Source organism: Nomascus leucogenys, chromosome 5, assembly GCF_006542625.1.
Source record: "Nomascus leucogenys isolate Asia chromosome 5, Asia_NLE_v1, whole genome shotgun sequence".
NCBI lineage: Eukaryota > Metazoa > Chordata > Mammalia > Primates > Hylobatidae > Nomascus > Nomascus leucogenys.
Window position 1 is genome coordinate 36,592,772 of NC_044385.1, and position 22,740 is coordinate 36,615,511.

Here is a 22,740-nt window from a genome sequence, read left to right on the forward strand (position 1 = left end):
ACTTGGAGCCTAAAATATTTACCATCTGGCCCTTTAAGAAAAAGTATGGCATATGACCCTTGGTTTTCAGATGGGGAAACAGGGGCCTGTACAGCAAGCAGATGAGCCATCCCCAAGGTCATCCAGCAATTTGAGGCTCTGGATCTTTGAGACTAGTGCCTCCCACATCCCTTCAGAGGCCCAAATAGTCACTGTAAATCTTCAGTCACAGGGCCTGTCTGCATGCTGACAACTCTAAATGCAGTCTGACTTCCCCCTGGTGAGCAGATGAATGATCACTTGCTTGCAAGAGACCCTCACTATGCCCATGAAGGGGACAGATGACATCGCCTGGAACTGGAAAGAACATGGGCCTTAGCACCATATCATCTGGGGATCAGTTTCCAGCTCCACAATGTACTGGATATTTGTTCTTGTGTAAGTTGCTTAACCCGTTGGGTCTCAGTTTCTCATCTGTCTAATGGGAGGAGTGGCTTCTCAGTTGAGCGCTTAGAGGATTGAGTTAAATGAGGCCAAGCATGTAAAAGCAACTAGCTTAGAAAATACTACCAGCATACCTTTTTAAAGACCAAGACCGATAAGAGGAATCATTAAGAAAATTTCTGAGTTGACCAAATCTGCTTGGAAACATTCATGGTCTCACTTTCAAGGGCATTGTAACATCCCTCTTCCCCTGTCATGAATTATAGACTTGGTCTTATAAATTATCTCATAGAGGCAGCTTCCTGACAGTGCCAATTTCTAAAACTATGTTGATTTTGAGCTACGAATTGATTTTTTTTGTTGTTATAAATTAAAATTGAATATCATCCAACAAGACACTAACTACACAGATACCCAATTTTTCCCCTTAAAGGTTCTATCTATTTGATATTAAAATAGATCTGGAGCAGCCATGGGCCAGTGGAAGCCCTGAACATTGAATATAATACGCAAAGAGTATGGGGTGGTCTAGAAAGAAGAGACTGTAGAGAAAAGAAATGCAAAATTAAAAAATAGGAAAAAGAAGAGGACACTCCCTGCTTCCTGTTTTGTGAGCATCAGAAAATGACTCAAATCTGTCCAGACAAATGCTCAAGTCTAGGCTTTTGCAAATACTTTATAGGGAGATCTCATGGCTCACTTCTCTTTGGGTTTCAGATCTCTTCATTCGCAAATACGTTGGTTAGTTCATGCCTAAGGGACCTTCCATCCCTGATATCCTATGACTAGATAATTCTGAATCACGGATGTTTTACTGTCTATATGGCAAAACTAGCATCTTTGGTATGTAGCATCTTGGGCTCCAATATCAGGGCCAGACAATTAGCATTTCATTGTAAGCTGATGTAGACATTGTTTCCTTGTTCCTCCCTTCTCTCTTTCGTTCTATCCATCCCTGAAGGCCTTCTCTTTTACCTTCAATGACCAATTAGCATCTCTGTCACATGCCAGGGTTTCCTATGCCAGGCCTTGCCGATACAACAACAAATGAGCCAGGGTAACTTGTGTGGAGCTTGTAGTCTGATGGGAGTGTGAGTCAACTCATTATGACACAGATGATCATGTGCTAGGATACAGCAAGCAGAAGATGAAGTAGGGACATCATAAAAGGCTTTCTTAATCTGCTTAGAGGTCATAGAAAGACTGTACAGGAAATGGGACAATATAGCCAATAATGTAATATTATTTAACACCTCGGGCTTTTTATTTTACTCTGCACTATTCTAAGTCTTAGAGGATTAAGTTAATCTTTCGCCAACCTAAGACATAGGTACATTTATTATCTCCATCTTATGGATGAGTAAACGGAGACACATACACATTAAGAAAAATTACTTTAAACTACCATATGACCCAGAAATCCCACTACTGCATACATATCCAAAGAAATGAAATCAGTGTATTGAAGAGCTACCTGCACTCCTATGTTTACTGTAGCATTATTCATGATAGCCAAGAAATGGAATCAACTTAAGTGTGGTATCAGCAAATAAATATATAAATAAAATGTGGTATATATATGCAATGAAATACTATCAAGCCATAAAAAAGAAAACCCTGTCATTTGGAGAACATGGATGAGCCTGGGGGATATATTATATTAAGTGAAATAAGCCAGGAACAGAAAACAAATATCACATGATCTCACTTATACGCTGAATTCATAAAAGCAGAGAGTTGAACGGTGGTTATCAGAGGGAGGGTTGGGTGGGGAGATTGGAGAGATGTTAGTAAAAGGATATAAAATTTTAGTTAAATAGAAATAATTTCATCTTTCTCTTAGTCTAATTGCATTTCTGGAAAATTCGGTATTATGTATATGGGTAAAAATACTTTGTTTATGTGCTAAATAGAGTTAGCTTTTTAAATTCACATAATTACCAACAGGTTTTTCATCTACATGAATTTCTAGAAAGACATTAGAAAGTCATATAGCATAGGAAAATATCTTTTGCTGTATGCGTCTGCCCTGAATATTGCAGATTATTTAGCAGCCTTGGCTTTTAACAATTAAATTTCTGCATTACCAACCCCTCTGCAAAAAGTTGTGAATACCAAACTGCCTACACACATTTCCTAACCACTCCTTAGAGACGCAGAACCAGTCAAGTTGAGAATCTCTGAAACAAAAGAAAGAAAATAAGCTTAGGTATTATAGAGTTCTAATTTGAATTCAATTTCTTTCGGGTGACCAGAGTGGAGGCTGGGGGTCAAATGACCAGGGTGGAACTTCATGAAGTCATTTAACCTACCTGTACCTTAGCTGATACATCTATAAAAGGGGGATAATAAAAAATTCCAAGAACTGTTGGATGTAAATGAGACAGACCCATGAAAGCCTGCTCTAAACCACACTGTCATGTTTACAGGCTAGCCCTTATCCCCAGTCTTTTGAGAGTCCTGTGCACTATCTCACTGACCAGGATGACAGCAACATCCCAGATACTTCTGGGTCCCAGAGACCAGCAGGTCCCAGTGTGATGCTCTGCAGCCTCCTCAGCTTTTTCCTAACTCCTTCCCTGGGACATCGCCCTTTCTCAACCTCAGGTGCGCTCTCCAAACCTTGCTCAAAACATCCAGTTTGAACTGAAAGGAGAACAGACTTGTTTTTGATGAGGCACAAATAAGGTGACATCTGGTTTTCACTGAGGAATAAATTATTAAATCAGCCCTGAAATTTAAGTGCAGTTACTGTATTTAAAACACAATTATCTATCTATTTTGAGGGACAATATTGAATCCTGGGCCACTCTCACCTCCTACCTGTTAAGCCTTAGTCATTTTGTGTACATTTGCTGATTCTTAACCATAAAGTCATTTTAGTTTTTATGTAGTAAGTATTACCGGGCACCAGCTATGTGTGAGTCATTGTGCTAGCTAGATAGACAATAGTGATGAACAAAAAGAAAAAGACGGGGCCTTATTTATCTCTATCTTTATACAGGTACCCAATATTTCCTGAGTGAATGCACAGATATATGAAAATTTCTCTTTCATATATCTGTGCCTTTAGAAATACTGTTTTCTCTTCCCTTACTTAATTATCTGGTCCTCTCCAGCTCACTCCTCCACTGCCAAGTCAGTGAAATTTTTCAGCAACATTCTTGGCAAAGTTAAACCCCAGTCTCTGAACATGGACAACTCTGTTCACACTTGTATCTGTATCACACAATGACTCACACATAGCTGGTGCCCAGTAATACTTACTACATAAAAAATGAAATGACTTCGTGTTTAAGAATCAGCAAATGTGCACAAAATAACTAAGGCACAGCAGGTAGGAGGTGAGAGTAGCCCAGTATCTTGGCAGCTGTCAATTCACTTTGTGAATCTGGGTTCACTAATGAACTACAGGCATCTCAGGGGCAAGGACAGTGACCAATTCATCTTCAAATCCTTAGGAAACAGGGATGCACATGGCATAGAGTAGGCATCTAATATGTTACAAGCTGAGTATCCCAAATCCAAAAGTCTGAAACCTAAATTTCTCCCAAGTCCAAAACTTTTTGAGCCCTGACATGATGCTCAAAGGAAATGCTGATTGGAGCATTTCAGATTTTGGATTTTTGGATTTAGGATGCTAAACTGGTAAGTAAACATAATACAAATATTCCAACGTCTGAAAAACTCTAAAATTTGAAACACTTCTGGTCCCAAGCATTTCAGATAAGGGATACTCAACCTGTATTGCCTAATCATATATGGGTTATACTGTCAACATTCTATCTATCCATGACAAACTACGGACGAAGCAGCCCCAGTTGTAACTCTATCCCTTTTGTCTTCACTCAGGAAAGCTCATAAGAATGAAAGTGAATGACAGTGAGAATAAGACAGAGATAATAGGGAATCTGCTCTAATATAGATAAAGTGATTTTATAAAATCATTTATAAAATTTGGTATGCTATTATTAGTAACACCTCACTAGTATCAGAGATACTGGACCAAGTTACCAAGCTCTGCCATTTGTTAGCTATGTGACTTAAATTATATGGACCCTGGCTTTCCCATCTGCAAAATTGTGATAATAATAGCCTCTACTTCATAGAATTGCCATAGCATACTTAGACTGGTGTGTCTAATAGCTCTAAGTGTTGGCTCATTCAAATGAATAAGCAAAATTCACATGTGTACGTGGCAACAAGGATGTTGCAACATCTTCAAAAGTTGATGCAGACCACTGCCCTTCATCCTAAGAAACAGACTTACCTTTAGGGTCCTGCAGTATATATCATTTTTTATGATACAAAGTTGTAATAATTCTATGGATTAAAATGGTGAATGGAGAGAGAATAGTCAGTGAGGTTCACTAGAAAGTCTTGGAGTTGAAAAGTCTGTTCTGAGTCAACAGTCAGGTCAACCTCACTGTCCTTATCTGCAAAATGAAGATGACATAACTTCCTTGTCATCCATCCGTCTGGTCTACAGACCTAGTAACATCATGATATATTAGCAATACCTAGGTATCTAAATGTATGAACAGCTTTCACTATTGATTTATTCCCTGCAACAAGCTAATAATAAAACAAAATTTACTCACATAAGGATTGGGATCAGGAGTTCTATGAAATTCAAGACAGGGTGTAAATTGCTGCAAAGGGTCTCTTTAATTGGGATCAAAACATTTTTGACAGCTGTTGGATTTTAGCTATTGTCACGTTGCACAAATGTTTCTTTTCTTGGTTTTAAAAAAAAGTGCAGTCAAGCTTGAGCAAAAATACCGCAGATGAGATAAACAACTAAGACTGTCATTCCAAATGATAAAGACCCGGTTTTCCATTTCTTTGATATGGAAAAAAAAACTTCATTTAGAACCCATGCTGAACATTGAATCAGTCCCCTGCTGGGCAATGACTAAGGTTTAGTAAACTGTTCCTGCTCATAATTTCCAGTGTAGGTTTTTCAAATAAAAAGCATCAATAGATATGACTTTAAGAGAAAACACAATCTTAAAATTAGTCTCTGGACTCAACTTAGATGTGACTTTGTTCAGCACTTTATCTTCTACTTGACTTTCTTCAATACTATCTCATCAGATGGTTGTTGCTTGAATACCCCCAGCGATGGTGAACTCCCTCACACAGAATGCAGCCCATTTAACTGCTGACTGATAGAAAAGCCTTCTTACTGATAAACAGAAACCACCTCCTAAAACTTTTATCAATTAGTCTTGGTTCCATTCCTTGAGGTCACACAGAGCAAGTTAGCTCCTCTTCCTACTTGACAACTCATATAAAGACTGTTAATGCTGAGCACAGTGGCCCACGCCTGTAATCCCAGCACTTTGGGAGGCCAAGGCAGGGGGTAGATCACCTGAGGTCAGGAGTTCGAGACCAGCCTGGCCAACATGGTGAAACCCTGTCTGTACTAAAATACAAAAAAAATTACCTGGGTGTGCTAGCACACACCTGTAATCCTAGCTACTTGGGAGGCTGAGGCAGGACAATTACTTGAACCTGGGAGGCGGAGGTTGCAGTGAACCAAGATTGCACCACTGCACTCCAGCCTGGGTGACAGAGTGAGACTCTGTCACAAAAAACAAACAAACAAACAAACAACAACAACAACAACAAGAAAACAAAAAAGAGAAAGACTATTAATATGGGGTACCCTGATCCTTATCATCTTTACTTCAGATTTAAACATATTCCGTCCTTTTAACCATTTTGTAGCACGTTTGTTGAGGCATATTAACAAGCTAAGATTGCCAGATGCTACAGAAGTCTAATGTTAATCTAACAAAACTGGGGTAGACTGAGACAGAGAACATTCAACTCTACTTCCTTCCTAATTCTCCACTAGGGATGTAACATTTCCTCTACAAAGCTAAATGGCTTTGGGCAGAAATGATTTTACTATTTTCTCTTTGTGTCCAGCCAACGAATCAAAAACAGTGCTACAAGGTTTGGTGGTATCTTTCTTTGGGTACAGTTTAGTCACACTTGAGTAAGGATGCAGATAAAAGTAAAGAACATAAACTACCTAATTAGTTAAAATCAAGTTAATTAGGACTTTAATGATCTGGGCACAGCCTATTTGATGGTGGGGTCCATGATAAAATAGCAAAGCCCAAAACATGACCCTCGGACAAGATAAAACACCAGATACCCTTCACCTCTGTCCTTGTCCCTTTGATTACACACACCAGGTGTCATGGTAATGGAAGAGACTAGAGATGATATCATATATTGGGGCATATAAATCATTGTGAAAGTATCTCTCAGTTAGGCTTGATCCACATTACTAAGCTCCCATAAAGAATGCTCGAAGACTAATAATAATTTCCTCCAAGTTTATATAAGCCCAGAGTTCTCTACATCCTGTGTTCCCAAAGATCCTATGAGCCACATCTGTGTCAAGAAGTTCAGCATAGTTTCCAGGTCCCCAGTTGCCCGGATCCTCCTCATCAGAATATGTTTCCATCTGTCTATATCCAATTTAAAATGTGGACTTCAGAACTGAGCACAGGTCTCCAAACTACGGTCTTTGCGAGAGAGAAAACCCACCTCCTCAGAGTTTTGAAGCCATATTTTTATGAAGGCAGATAAAGCTTACGTTAGGCTTATAACCCTGTTGAATACAAGCCCTTTTACTACCAATGTTTGTGCCTTCATCCTAAACTTCTAGCAAGGCGTCCCCAGATAGGCCCACCTTCCTCTATAATATAGAGGTAAATTGCATTGATTTTTTATTCAGGCTGACTTGAGGTGAAATCCCAGTTCTGCTTCCTACATGCTGGGTTGTATTGTAAATATTTTTAGATTTTCTGTATATGATGATGTTTTGACATCTTAGGAAATCTTTCTGGCTGGGGAGAAACTGCTTCTCAATTCTTAGACATAGCAAAGGACCCAGCCAGGAGCATGTCTTTGATATGCAGACTAACCAATCCAGAGCCACCCCTCCTCTGCCTGGCTCACACACCCCAGAAAGCAATATTCCTCTGCCTTCACTATCTCGGGGCAGAGGGGGATCACCCCTACAGCTTAGAGCCAGACAAAATGATTCAAACTAGCCAATCACTCACTCTGACCTGCCTTGCCTTTCCAGCGGGAATCCCAGTAAAGGAGTGGCCTTAAGTCTCCCCATTCTGCTTCTTGTCTTTTGCCTCCTGACTACCCTGGTGTCTTTCCCATATGGCCCTGTGTACTGTGCTGTGCTCCAGTTCTCTAGGACCTATGAGTATAACAAACTGTTTTTTGTTTTTTGTTTTTTCCCGGAGGCTTTCCAATGTCTCCTGTATGGCTGCACCTTACTGACCAAAGAAAATGCTGTATGTATACACCATGGAATACTATGCAGTCATAAAAAAGAATGAGATCACATCTTTTGTGGGAATGTAGATGGAGTTGGAGGCCATTATCCCTAGCAAACTAATATAGGAACAGAAAGCCAACTACCACATGTTCTCACTTATAAATGGGAGCAAAATGATGAGAACTCAGGGACACATAGGCGGGAACAATAGACACTGGAGCCTACTTGAGAGTGGAGGGTTAAAGGAGGGAGAGGAAGAGAAAAAATAACTTGGGTACTAGGCTTAGTATCTAGCTGACAGAATAATTTGTACAACAAACCCTGTGACATGAGTTTACCTATATAACAAACCTGCACATGTACCCCTGAATCTAAGTTTAAAAAGAAAAAGAATACAAAACGTGGGTGAACTTAGAAAAGATTTATCTTGAGAGATAATAGGCATCATTGTTAAACAAAAGGACTCAGGAGCCAGACCACCTAGGTCCTAATCCTGCCTCTGTCACCCCTTACTGCCAGCAAGTTATGTAAACTTTTCTGTCCTTGCTGTCTTCAACTATAAAATGAGAATAACAGTACCATCTACCTCCTAGGGTTGTTGTGAGGATTAAATGACCTGGTACTTATAAAGGGCTTACCACAATGCCTGGCACATAATATGTACTTGATAAAGTAGCTATTGTTAGTATCACCTCATAGGAATGTTGCAAGAATGAAACTCAATAATGTATGTAAACTGACTAACACCCATCTAGTATATAGGAGGTACTCGATAATGCGAGTTACACCTAGCTATTTTTTATTGTGGTAAAATATATGACATACAATTTACCATTTTAACTATTTTTCAGTGTGCAGCTCAGTGGCATTAAATACCTTCACATTTTTGTGCAACCATCACCACTATCCATCTCTAAAAGATTCCATCTTCCCAAATTGAAACCTCATGCCTACTAAATAATAACACTTCATTTTTCCTTTTCCCTAGCCTCTGGCAATCACCATTCTACTTTCTGTCTTTATGACTGTGACTATGTTAAGTAATTCATATAAACGGTATCATACAATATTTGTCTTTTTGTGCCTGGCTTAATTCACTCAGCATAATGTCTTCAAGCCTCATACACATTGTAGCACAGGTCAGAACTTTCTTCCATTTGAGAGCTCCATAGAATTTCACTGTATGTATATACAACATTTTGTTTATCTATTCATCCACCTATAGGCATGGGTTACTTCTACCTTTCGGCTACTGAAAGTAATGCTGTTATGATCAGAGGTGTACAAATATCCATTCTATTACTAGTTATTTAGGAGTAATTTTTCTACACTTTTTTTTTCCTTCAAGAAAATCCATTTTTACATTTAAACTATCATCTTACTACCCTTATGTTATCTTCATACTAGTCAGAACAAGGAAGAGAAAATAATAATGCAAAATGACCAAGGTCATGTAACTCAGTTGGTTAAGTATTGTTTATAAAGTGCTTGATAAATTACCTTTGTGAAGTTCATGATAGATGATATAGGTGGAGGTGTTTTATAAGCTGTAAAACACTGAATAAATATAAGGAAAAAGACATCTATTTGACTCTTGTTCTCTTGGAAAATGGATCATAGAAGGTTTTTCTATTTTCCTCTTACCACCAATGAACAGGACTGACAGTGTCAGGAGAGCTCTGGGGATGAATCTGGGAGTTAATTGCAGCTGTAAGGTTGATGAAAACACAAACCACTTCTTTGGTGGGTTCAACAAACATATCAGCCCTTAAATTTCCTGGTCGTGCAGTGATAGATTTCTTTTTTTAAGATTGAGAAATCCATTTATTCTTTTTGATTACAGCAATTGCAAGGTGCTCCAGGTTAAACTCAAGAGAGTCTGGATGCTTTGACCGAGTCAAAAGATGTACACGTAGCTCCCTCTAGGACGCATGTCATTAAAGTTGCCAACACACAAAGAAATTTAACTTAAACTGTCACATTACCCATTGATCTTCAAAGCTCATCAATCTCCCATCAGATTACCAGGATAGTGTGACACTTTTATCGCCATTACACTATAAGAAACACAGTGCAGTCATACTGTGGCCAAGTCAGCAAAGAGACCTGCTTTGATGGATGATCACAGTTGATCAAGTTTGTCAGTTGCTTTATGTGTTTTTATGCTTGTTGTATATTTCTACCCAGAGAGTAGAGGCTTTTAAGGGCACATCTGTCAATGGATTCAATTTCACAATGCCATGTGATTGCTTTACTTACCCCTGTCTTCTCATCAAAGATTTTGATTCCTCCAAAGGAGATGGTTAAAAAGATTTTCTGTTTGTGTTCTCCTTTGGAACGAGCGCCAGCAACAACGCCCTGTTGAAAGGAAGAACATGGTTTTTTAGTGTTTTCATTTGAAAATTCTCTCTGGTCCCAAAGGCACGTCAGATACCATCAACAATGCCACCAATCATGCACACTGCTTTCCCTTCCCACTTCCACATTTCTCTACTCAATGCGCTCACATCTTCTTGGTGTTTTAGGGTTAATGCTCGTCCTAGTGCTTCTAACACATTGTGTAGAGAAATATTTGAATGTTCACTCACTGAACTAATCAAAATTTATAGAATGGTGTCTAGATGCTCAGCTCAGAATTGGGGGTCCCAAGATAGATACAATATGGTATTCCTATTAATGTTTTTTCTGGGTTTTATATTAGATATGATTTTAATCTTTTAAATAAAGGTGAGCCACAAAGTACATTCCTACATGTAATTTTATTTTTTATAATTCTGGAAAAAGTTTTCATATGAATCAATTTTAGATAATAGAAATAAAATAAATGCTAGATTGTCCATTTTGCCGGAAAAAAATGTGATCACCATAGTTAGATGCCTATTGATTGTAATTTTTATTCAAAGACATTTTGTGTTTATCACTACCCTTGTTCCTCTCATTCTTACATTCCATTTATCAAAAAAAACTGTTTCCTCACTGGCTCAAATGTTTTATAAGCCAAAGATATGTCTATGAGTCAGTGAGAAGGTAAGCTTCACAAAAGGTTGGGGTGTTACTTTGTTCACTGCTTTATCTCTAGTGCTTAGAACAGTCCCTGGAGGGCAGGAGGTGCTTAGCAAATAATTGCTAAGTGAATATGTGATATCCAGAGTCCCCCAAAGTTGATATGATTCAAATTAAGAATAAAGACACTTGCCTTTCAAATTAGATTCTGTGTTGGCCAGTTGCAGGAAAGCATGGGCTCCATACTAGGGTACAACTCAGGGGATAAAGACCTTTCAAGGGATCTACACTCTCAGGGGCTGTTGCTGACCACGCATTAGGGGCCTTGAGGCTTCCAGCCTCTCGTTACTGCCAGCCTCTAAAGATGGCAAGATTAAGCCCAACTCTCAGCAGTTATGGTTCTGGGCTTTTAGAAGAAGAAAAGTCTAAAATAATATTGACTTCCTATTTCCAGGAGACAAAAGTACTATGTGCTATTCTCAGCATCAGTTTTGGGGAATGGTTGGTGTTAGAGAGCAGTAGGTATGACCAGAGGTATGAGGAAGGCACATTCTGTTGAGGATGTTTGATTATTCTCACCTTGGGTATTGGAAACTTTCTGTGGAATCAGAATATCTAAATTATACTCCTGGTTCTGTATAATCTTGGATAAATTATTTAACCTCTTCGTTTCACTTCCTCAAGTGTAAAATACATCATTTTTTTGCATGGTTGAGAGAATTAAATAAACATTTATGTAAAGTACCTAGCACAATGCCTGGCATACTGAAGAAATATAATAAAAATTAATTTCTTCTAGAAAAATACATGAATGTCCATTACAGTTTGTGTTTCAGTTCCTGTTTAGACACCTGCTAGGAGGAAATTCCCTCTTTCACACATCACCCATTCATTCTCAAGCACGTCTTGCAGACTCACAGACATGCAGAATGCATAGCACTACAGAAAACCTTAAAACTAATAGATCCAAGTTTCTCAACTGACAGATGAGAAAAATGATGAACTGAAAGGTAGTAGACCATCCTGAGACAGCACAGGGAATTGGTCGAAGAGCTGAGACTACAACTCAGCTCTCCTAGCACTTGGTGCTGGGACCAGTGATTATCCTTTACATTGTATCTTCTTTCTAGGGGGCCTAAGTCTCTCTCCCTACAGTCCCCTTCCAATCTTCCCCTTTCAGCCTTTCAAAGCTGCTCCGTATTGACATAAGACCCCTCCTCCAGCGACTGCTCTCTAAAACGTTAGAGTAACTCTTAACTCACACACAAAGCAGAGTTCTCTGTCTCTTCAATCCCTCCCCGCATTCAATGGTTTCTAGATTGCTCAATGTGCTCCTTGTTTTACCATGAATTCACTGTGGGATTCTTTTAAGGAACATGCAGAAATGGCCAAAGTATGTCTTTGGAATCCCAGGGGTAACTCCTAATTTCTGTTTAATGCCACCCTCTCTGACCCTCTTAGCCAACAGAGCACACCCTTTATGCCAAATTTTATCTCCTTTGTTTTCCCTTCTCCACTTTTCTCCTGGAAGTTACCACCATCTGACATTTCACAAATTCATTCGTTGATTGTCTGCCTTTGCCTAATAGAGCAAAAGCTCAATTGTGCATGGAACTTTATTTGGTTTGTGCCCAGGGCTGAGAATGGTCTAGTGTAAAGCAGGAACTCAAAGAGAAGGAAAGTGACTTTCCCTCACTTGACTTTTAAATATGTGTTCTCGGATGGATTTGGAGTAAAATAATACATGATACTATCCCTTCACACCCCAACCTTCAATCTCAGATATCCAGGATACGTACAAATGAGAAAAATAATTAGTCTCTTTCTGGGGGGCTGAATGTGTCCCCTCAAATGCATGTGTTGAATCTTGATTGCCGGAGTGATAGTACTGGGAGGTGATTAAGTGATAAGGGTAGAACACTCATAGAGGGGATTAGGGTTCTTATAAAAAGGCTTCAGAGAAGGAGTTCATTCCCCTTTCTGCCCTTCTGTTTTGAGGATACAGCATGCATCTGCTTTGGAGGATGCAGTAACAGGCACCATCTTGGAAGCAGAGAGATCAGGGCCTTCACTGGACAACCAACCTGCTGGCCCCTTGATCCTGGACTTGCCAGCAACCAGAACTGTGAGAAAACAAATTTGTTTTTTATAAATTACCCAGTCTTAGGCATTTTGTTACAGTAGCACAAATGGACTAAGATGTGCCCTCCTAAAGGAAAGTACTGGACGGACTGTCAAAGGGGAGGAGACTGTCTCCTTCTCGTTTTATTCCTTCTTCCTTTAGGTGAGAAGAGCACAGGACAGGGTGGGGAGAGAGCTGCACCTCTGGTCAGGAAGAGAAGTTTCAATGTTTCCATTTCCAAAACAGTCCTAACAGCTCCTAGCTAACAGATTTCCTGGAATATCAAATAGCAATAATTCCTAGCACATAGTAGTGCCAATTAGATACTAAGGCCCCCTTTGCTTGTTGGTGTCAAGTAGCTACCAAAGAATTCCCTGGTAGAATATGGCTGTAGGTGAAGAAGGATGGAAAAAGCCAACATACATGTTCCAGGAGCATTTCCACTTGGGGCTGCTGATGGTGAATTTACATGACAAATGAAAAAGAGAAGGACAATCCATAAGGTGCTATCTTTGGGGAAAGAAAAGTCCCATCTTATCAAGCATGTTTTTCTTGTGAGACAGGACTCTGGGTCAAGCTCTGAAAAACTGCACTCAGTCTAGAGTGGGCCTGCACAAGACAGTGCCTTCAGGACACTGATGGGCTCATCTTCCCACAAGATTATTCATGGCCACTGTGCAGAACTAACAGAGGCCCAGGAGACAGCTCTGGTTAGGGAGTCAAAAGAAGTGGACGTAGGTCCTGTTATGGACTCTGTGCCTATTAGCCACCTGACCTAGTAAGTCACCACTGGAAATCTGGAAACCAGAGTCAAACATTTTCTTGGGTGCCTATGCTAGAGGTTCTCTTACCCATCATATAATTTAGTCAATATCACAATTCTGGGAAGTAAGAATTACCTCCCTCATTTTACAGATGAGGAAACATAAGGCCAGGGGATCGAATGACCTCCTAGAACCTAAAGGGGCTAATAAGTCATAGAAGTGAAAGTCAAACATTGATCTTTCTGATTCTCCAGGTAGGAATCCTTCTACTGCAATCCTCTCTTCTCTAAGAGCCCCTTTTTGGGAAACAGATTTTTAAAAAATGACCATATAATGATGCATGCTACAAATATGTCCAAAAGTTTATGAAAATAGCTAGGTAGAACCAACAGCTTCCAAACTTAGTGGTGAAGAGGAACCCCAAAATGAGAATAATATTCACGTTTCTCACCTCATAAGAGTGTTGGGACACTTAAGCAAACTATGCCTCTACTGCACTTGGCACAGTGTGCAGGGAGAGCTCAGTAAATAACAGTTATAATTTTGAGACCTAATATTGATATGATTAAGCAATACCACATACTAGGCACTGTGTGAAATGATTGACACAGGCATCCTCAAGGGAGTCACAAGTAGGCACTCTCAATGGAGGAAGTTACGTATAGAGAAAAGTTCAGGCACGCCAAGCAAGAGTCACAGGCTGCCCTGTTCAGCTCAGGGGTTGCTTTGAGAATCAGATGTATGATGTACATGAAACGGCTCTGAGAAAACATTCACACAGCACGGTACATGCACCCAACGTTATGACTGTGCTCTCCAGGGAACATGTAAAACATATGTGTAAATGCAGCAGGTTTCAGGCATGAATTCTGAAAACCTTAGCATGCTATTCCAGAAAGCCCCATGTAATAAGCCTAGTCTCCATTCTCCATTCTCAGTTCTAGCTAGTTACCAAGTATATGAACCAAAGGGAAAAAATTCATTCTAAGTTTCATTTTTTCCAAATTAAAAAGGGGAATACAAGTATTTTTCTCTGTCCTGTTTTTGACCAGAGACTGATTCCTACAGACTAGAACTGCATTCTCTGATCTCCTGAGCTTTCTTCTCCATGGCTCCAGTTGTGTCCCACCAATGCAAGGCACAGGCAGAAAATCAGTGGGTAGGAGAGAGAGGTCAGGGCATTGCTCCACACTCCCTTATCATCCTTCATTTGCGTCTCTGGTAGTAGCTATATTTTGTGTGGTGAGAAAAGGAGACTTTCTTATCAATTCTGCTCTCCCTGTGTTTCAGTAAATATATATCTTCCTAGGAGTGGTAATAGCTTCCCACTGTTGCTAGATTCTGAGTACCCCTCATTTGCTACCTTAAATTTACCCACCCGTTGGAAGTAGCTCCTTCATTAAAGTATCCTCATCTGATCTTTCTGGGGTAGATTTTGGTTCTTTCAGGATTCTGACTGACATACTTAAGGTTCTGCACTTAGATCTCCAGGCACTGTCTTTGGAGACCTCATCTTTTCCTTAACTTCAATCACCACCATTTTGCCACCGTCTCCGAAAGCTGACTACTTTAGAAGTCAGTGATGTGTGACGTGACTACTGGGTAGTAGCTTACTGGTAGGAGCTTAAAATCTAGTTTGGGAACCTCAATAAATTAAATGCAAATACAAAACAGAATACAATTAAGGGCAAAACTGTGTCTTGTCGAACACAGGCCCGCTTGGTATCTGGGTTAGAATTCATTTTATCATAGATTAAATGAAGGCTGTGAGGCAAATACTTTAACTTCTCTGTCTCTCAGATTTCTTCTTCACAAAACAGGGAAGCTAATATGTATCTCATATGATCAAAGGATATAATATATGTGAAAACGCTTTGTGGATTGTAAATTAAAATATGATGTCAACAAATGATGATGATGATCATGATGCTTTGTTGGTAGACAGGCAATGGGTCACTCATACTCATTATATGAATCCCCCTACAATCCAAGAGAAAACTCTCTAATGCAAGAACATGCACCAGCTTCAGAGAGTCTAGCAAAGGAAACAGAATTTTTATTTCTCATATGGCCTGACGTGAGTAAGTGGGCCTTTTTGCAAGGGTAAGAGGCATTTTGCACTTCTCTCTTACTTTCCTGGGCAGATGGCCAAATGGAGAATTGATCATTTATGTTTCTGTGTTTCCTAAAGAAAAACCACTGGGAGCTGAAATGTCAACATTCTTCTCAGCAACCTGCAAATAATGAAACACAATTGTCTGGAAATCAAGGACCCCTCAACAAGTTCAGTGCATCTGACAGGAGTATGTTATAGTAGGACAAACTCTCAGGGCTTTGGGGACCTCATGGTTATAAGAGGTGACAGATGGAGCACTTCACTGCAGGTCACACACACACACACACACACACACACACACACACACACGGTTGGCAGCCATTTCTAGGCCTAGTCCAGCTAGCTTGGGCCAATGTTAATCCTGAGTGAGAATGTTCAGGTAGCAGAGGCCAACTCCTCTTAGGCCTCAGTGTTTCCAAGAAGGCAGCTGGCCAATGAGGTGCTCTGTGACCGAACCTGGTGAATGGTCATCTCCCAGATGCTGGGAGCATGAGCTCTTTTCTCCTCCTCAGCAGACTTGTGGCTCTGGATGAGAACCAGATTTCTGCATCTTCTTCATGTCTTTTAATTAATATTTGTTAGAGCAAATCTCCATTTGCCAGACTTCATATTCATTGAGGAGGGACTTCAGCAATAACCAAGATCTTGGCCCTTATCCCCATCTTTAACTAGGGTCCCCTTGGGATGGAAGGTGTGGCTCTACCTGATTGGAGAGTTTGAAGCAGCAGCTGAACATACAAAGATCAATCTCTTCTGGGGCTCTCTGTGCAATCTGCCTGCTGAAAGACAGACTGCATTCTCATCTGATCTCATGCACGAGTAATGGGTCCTACTCTGGGGCAAGGGCAGGGGTTGGGAGAACAGGGGGATCTGCAGTTGTCCAACACCCCTGCAAACCAAGTGGAATAGCTCATCTTATTCACGAGTGCTCACTGTGGCTGTGTATCTAAGTCACATCCTCCAGGCCAGCATTTATCAGTCAGAAAGCTAAAGTTTGGAATTCTTCCTGTCCAACTCTTGTCTATTAATCACTCAGATTTGAACTTGGGAGAAGAAAGCTCATCACTGGACTACCCTAAAATTGTATAACATTGCTTAATTATTGAAAAAAAAAGATGAGCTAACTTCTTCCAAGCTTATTGTGAAATAATGGTATTGATGTATTTTATGCCTTTTTCTAGTATACTTTATAGTAAATACATAACTATTAAAGTTTGTTTACATAACAGCTTAAGAAATAAAAAGAAGACATATAAATGAATATCCAGTGTAGAAAATTAAGAGTTTTAAAAATCATGACTCTTAGAGCCATACTATAGGGAAACATAGCATCTGGTATATATGCTAACCTACTAAAAATTTTGTATAGCATAAACAAAAATAATAACTGATTTACTCAGCATCTATGAAAGTAAAGGTGATGCCGATTTTATCACATTTTACATTTATGCATTTTACAGGTTTTAATACTTTTACATACCTAACAAGTTTTTTTTTCTTTTCTTTCTTTTACATTTGAAAATATTTCATTGACAAAGTCATGTCTTCATGGGCTATTTGAAGACATATATGTAAATGTATATGTATATATGCTCATATATATTGTTAGATGAAGGGGAAAAAGTCCCAAGACAGGAAACTGTATAAATTATAATTCCAATTTTATTACATATATGTGTATAATTCATATATTATATATGTGTATAATTCATATATTATATATGTAAAATATGTAAAACCACAAAAAAACTTGTAAATTATACACAAAAATGTTGACACTGATTGTCTTTGTGGGGTTGTGGATTATTTCAGTTTTCTCCCTTACATTTTTATGTATTTTCAAAATATTCCATAATGCACATAAGTGAACTCTGTAATCAGAAAAATAAATAATATGTGTTTGAAATACATATGATATTTGTAGACTTCTTGCTAAATCATTTATTTTTTCAATATTTTATAACTTTTTAAAAGAAACAATATATGGACATCAGAATCTGAGAAAAGTGTTATTTTTGTATACTTTTAAGGCTGTTTAATAAAATAATTTATTTTGTATATTTAAAAAATTTCTAATTTCTGGCCAGGCACAGTGGCTCACGCCTGTAATCCCAGCACTTTGGGAGGCCGAGGTGGATGGATCATGAGGTCAGGATTTCGAGACCAGCCTGACCAACATGGTGAAACCCCGTCTCTACTAAAAATACAAAAATTAGCCAGGCCTGGTAGTGTGCGCCTGTAATCCCAGCTACTCAGGAGGCTGAGGCAGGAGAATTGCTTGAACCCAGGAGGGGGAAGTTGCAGTGAGCTGAGATTGCGCCACTGCACTCCAGCCTAGGCGACAGAGTGAGACTCCTTCTCAAAAAAAAAAAAAAGAAAGGAAAATCTAATTTCTTTCTTAGATTCCTCAGAGAAAAGGCTTCTTTATAGCATTTAAAATCAGAAATCTCTTCATGATATCTCCAAATCCCAAAATATAATTACATTTTACTTTAAGGATATTATTTTAAAGTGTTTGGGGTACATTTGTAGAAATTGTAAGAATGAATAAAATCAACTTTTATCTTAACATCTCTTACCATATGGCAAAAATATATATTATTTATTCAAAAATAACAAGATGGCAAAATTCATAAAATGTGGGGGACAAAACAATTTGATAATTTTATACTTTTATTTTTGCAGGAGTTGCAAAATGAAAATAAAATGGAATAAAATGTGATACACTCAAAAATTGTAAACCTGGGCCTACCAAAATATTTCCACATAGTAGGTGCTCAATAAACATTTGCTGAATGATTGAAATCTCTTCCCAATGAAAAAGTATGGTGATTCAACAGTGAGCCAAGTAATTTACCAATAAATGAATAAAGTTATTTACAATTATGATGGTAATCACTTGTCTTCCTCATTCACATTAAACACAAAATGTTGAAAAGAAAACGTTTGCATAGCACCTTGAGTTTCATCATGGAATCTTGACATAACTTGTCTCCCCGAGCTGCGGAAACTTCATCAATCCCGATCAATTTGGCTTTGTACCGGACCCCTTCACCTTTAAACCTCTTTATCAAAGTGGCTTCACTGCGATCCTGACCTAAAAAGAGAAAAAGCAGATTCAAACATGTAGCTGTACAGACCCCAGTGGCTTTGTGTATCCACAATTCCAAGATCCACTGTCTGGTTTCATCTACATTCCCGGAAAGTCAAATCAATGGACTCAGGGGAAAAGAATAGTAGTATTCCTAGATGCAAATTCTGACTCCATCCATTTAAGTCCTGAGACAAATTACTTCTCCTTTCTGAAACTCAGTTTTCTCAGGTAGGGAAAAATAAGTTAAAAATAACCACCTCAACAGGGTATTATGATAAATAAATCAGATAATATGTGTGAAGCATCTAATTCAGGGTTTGTTAAGCAAGAGATATTCAACAAATGATCATAATCACCCACTAAGAGTTCATGTCCGAAATTGTTGTTAGAATAATATTAGCACCGAGTCTCTGGCATTGCCAACATGCAATAATAGCTTGGCCAGGGTCCAAGACCCTCTTCCCACCCAATTCCATGAGCTGTTTCACAGTGAAACTCCAGAGTAATTACCTGAGGACAATTATCAAAAAATGGTTTTATGACATCTCTTCTGGTAAGTCATGTGTGCAGGAAAATAGGCTTCCGCGCTACGTGCTATTGTGTGTCTGCACCTTCCAACAGGCTCTCTCAATAATTATTAAGATAATATTTTGCTAAGACACATCAACCAGGAGCTCAAGCATATCTACATGAAGTGAGGACAATAAAGTTAACTCTGAACTGAGCAAGCGCTTCATGCCAGATGTTCTCTAAACTTTATCCCCACTCTTCACAACAAGCAAACCATTTCCATTTTCCAGATGATGAAGTCGAAGGTCACAGAGTTTAGGTAGCTTGCCCAAATAAACATAGTCCGAAATAAGATGAATACATAGGAATTGAAACCCATCATTAACCTCATCATACTTTGACTAGTCAGAGGTCTGGACATTGTACAGTTGGTTCTTAAAACCTGGAGTGTCCTATCTGTCTGTTATTCATCTCCTATAATATCCTTAACTTCAACTCTTGATTTCTCCTTCATTACGCTTACTTCATCTGTCAGAAACACAGAGCTGAGGACATTAGAGATAATTCAGCCTGTTTCCCTCTATCTACAGATGTGCAAACTAAGGCCTTTCTATATTGTGGGGTTGAGAATTATCAGAAGACATGCTTAAAATAGAAAAAAAAAAGACAGCAATCACTAACTATCATATAGTACTTTTCTATTGACAAAACAGAACTTTCATTTCATTCATTTATTCATTCATCCCTTACCAAGCATCTCTTCTGTATCGGTGCTATTATTCACTGGCAACAGATGAATGAGACAACATCTGTGCCCTCAGAAGCTTAAGTTTTTGGTGACTGCAAATACAAATGTATTTTCATTACGCTAAGTGTGTAAGAAGGTTCAAGCTTTAGAATCAGACATCCTTGTTTCGAATCATACGTGCCTCTCGTAAGTCAACTGAACTGTCTGAGCCTCAGTTTTTTAATGTGTTGGATGACAATAAAGTATCTACCTTACAGCATTAGCATGAACAGTAACTTCAGTGAGATAGTATGTGTGAAGCATGTATTTACATGGTAAGTTTTCTACAAATGGTAGCTGTCACCACAGTTTTTTTTTTTTTTTTTTTAAACAGTGTCTCACTTCATCACCCAGGTTGGAGCACAGTGGCGCGATCACAGCTCACTGTAGCCACGACCTCCCAGGCTCAGGCAAGTCTCCTACTTCAGCCTCCCAAGTAGCTGGAACAACAGGTACACACGGTCATACTTGGCTATTTTTTTGTAGAGATAGGGTTTTGCCATGTTGCCCAGTCTCGGACTTTCAGATTCAAGCAATCCACCACCTTGGCCTCCCCAAGTGCTGGGATTATAGGCGTGAGTATCACTACTATTATAAGCCCAGTAAAAGAAGCAAGTAGAAGACACAATCCTGGGAGGGTGGAAGGCAGAGAGTAGGAATGTCTGTCCAGCCACAGGTCTGGACCTGTGGTCCTGACCCGCAGTTTTCTTTTTGTTTTTTTCCATGACACCCCTGCTGATTCCTCGTATATTAAAGCCTTTGAGTAATATTCCATAAAGCAAATATAACACAGGGATGATTAGTCAGAAACTATAATCAGTATAATACTTAAGCCTCAGCATTCTGTAAGAGCAGATGTCAGAGACTAGAGCTAAGAACAAAGGGACATTTGCCATAATACACCTTATATCATAGCTAAACATCTCTCCTCTTCAACATATGACACTATTTCAGTCCATAATAACATCTCTTTCACCACTGAGACTTCCTCAAACTTTAATTATAATCACAATATCGGGTAGCATTCATCACAAAGCATATTATATGCATCAACTTGTTAAGTCCAGAAAATAATTGTAGAGGTAGGTACGATTATTCAGGTTTCATAGATGAGGCTCTAAACTGAAGTGTTAGAGGCCATGTAACTTGTCAAAACTTACAGAGTAGAACTTGAACTTAGATTTGTCTCATGTCAAAACCCACATTTGTGGTTTGCTTGTGTTCTGTGTTTTCAAGCCTGTTCGCCTAACCACCATGATTAATTGCTTCTTTTCTACGCAACTTTCTTATAAAGCCCCATCTTTATCTTGACCAAAACTCACCTGGCCCAAATCCGATGGTACTCAACACATTGGCAGCATTAAAACCCCATGGAAGGATGGAGAGACAGCTTGAAAATGGAACAGATTCCAGTCATCAGTCATCTCTAAAAAAATGTCTATGAGTCAGATACAAAGACAGCCTTAAGAAACATTTGTCAGGGCACAGAACTCTGCTGAGAAAGAAGATTCATAAGAGAAAGCAGAGCCATAGCAGGTGAACAAGGGCAGAGATTAATAAGAAAATATTAGGCCATTTAGAGGAAAGTAGGGAGCCCAATTTAGATTAGGACCTAGGGCCAAGCTAATTTGTATGAAGGGCACTTATGCAGTAGATAATCCAGTTTCTCATTAAATGCTTCACCATTAAAAGGGTAATTTTTCATGAGCACATCTTGAGCAAGGTCTCAGTTATATTAGTTAAGAAATAAATAACAGATATCAGAGCCATAAGACTTTAATTCTATCTGAGACACATACAATATAAAGGTGTTGGGAATAGGATCAGTCTTCATGCATTTTAGGTCATCGTGAATCCCAGCCTATGTTACTGAAAACACCACTGACCCTCTGTTTCAAGATGGACAAGAGAAAGACCACAGGTTTGAGGAAAATTACCCATATGGTCACTGTTATTGAGTTTTTAGTACAGTTACTATGCCAAGGGTTTCACACACAATTTCTCATTTAATCTTCACATTTGCTCTTGAGTTAGGCTCCATAATGAGTCCTCTTTTCAGAAGACAACACAAACACCCAAAGTCCACAGTATAACTTGAATGTTAAAATAACAGCTATATTGAGATACAACTCACATACTGTACAATTCACCATTTTGAAGTATACAATCCAGTGGGTTTAGTATAGTCACAGAATTGTATAACCATCACCACTATCTAATTTTAGAACATTTTTGTCATCCCAAAAAGAAGCCCTGTACCCATTAGCTGTCACTCCCTATCTTCCCATTCCCTCTAATCTCTAACCACTAATCTCCCGTCTTTATATATTTGCCTATTCTAGACATTTAAATAATTGTTATCTTGTAATATACAATTTTTTGGGTTTGGCTTCTTTTACTTAGCAGCATGTTCTCAAGATTCATCCATGTTATAGCATGTATCAGTAATGCTTTTTTTTGCTGAATATTATTCTATTGTGTGGTTATACCACATTAGTTCATAGATCTTTGGGTTGTTTCCATTCTTTAGCTATTATGAATAATGCTGCTATGAACATTTGTGTACAAGTTTTTGTGTGGCTGTATATATTCAATTCTCTTAA

At 38.9% G+C, this 22,740-nt stretch overlaps 1 protein-coding gene across 7 annotated transcripts in view; it reads right to left on the reverse strand.

Moving 5' to 3' along the window:
• DAB1 (DAB adaptor protein 1) overlaps window positions 1-22,740 on the reverse strand; it is a 1,266,417-nt gene that overhangs the window by 143,067 nt on the left and 1,100,610 nt on the right. For all 7 annotated transcript variants that reach the window (XM_003265137.3, XM_030812906.1, XM_030812905.1 and 4 more), the window contains 2 exons: window positions 18,704-18,843; window positions 10,001-10,099 (listed from right to left, as the gene is read on the reverse strand). In XM_003265137.3, the coding sequence (XP_003265185.1) occupies window positions 10,001-10,099; window positions 18,704-18,843 (239 nt within the window). The remainder of the gene's footprint in view (window positions 1-10,000; window positions 10,100-18,703; window positions 18,844-22,740) is intronic.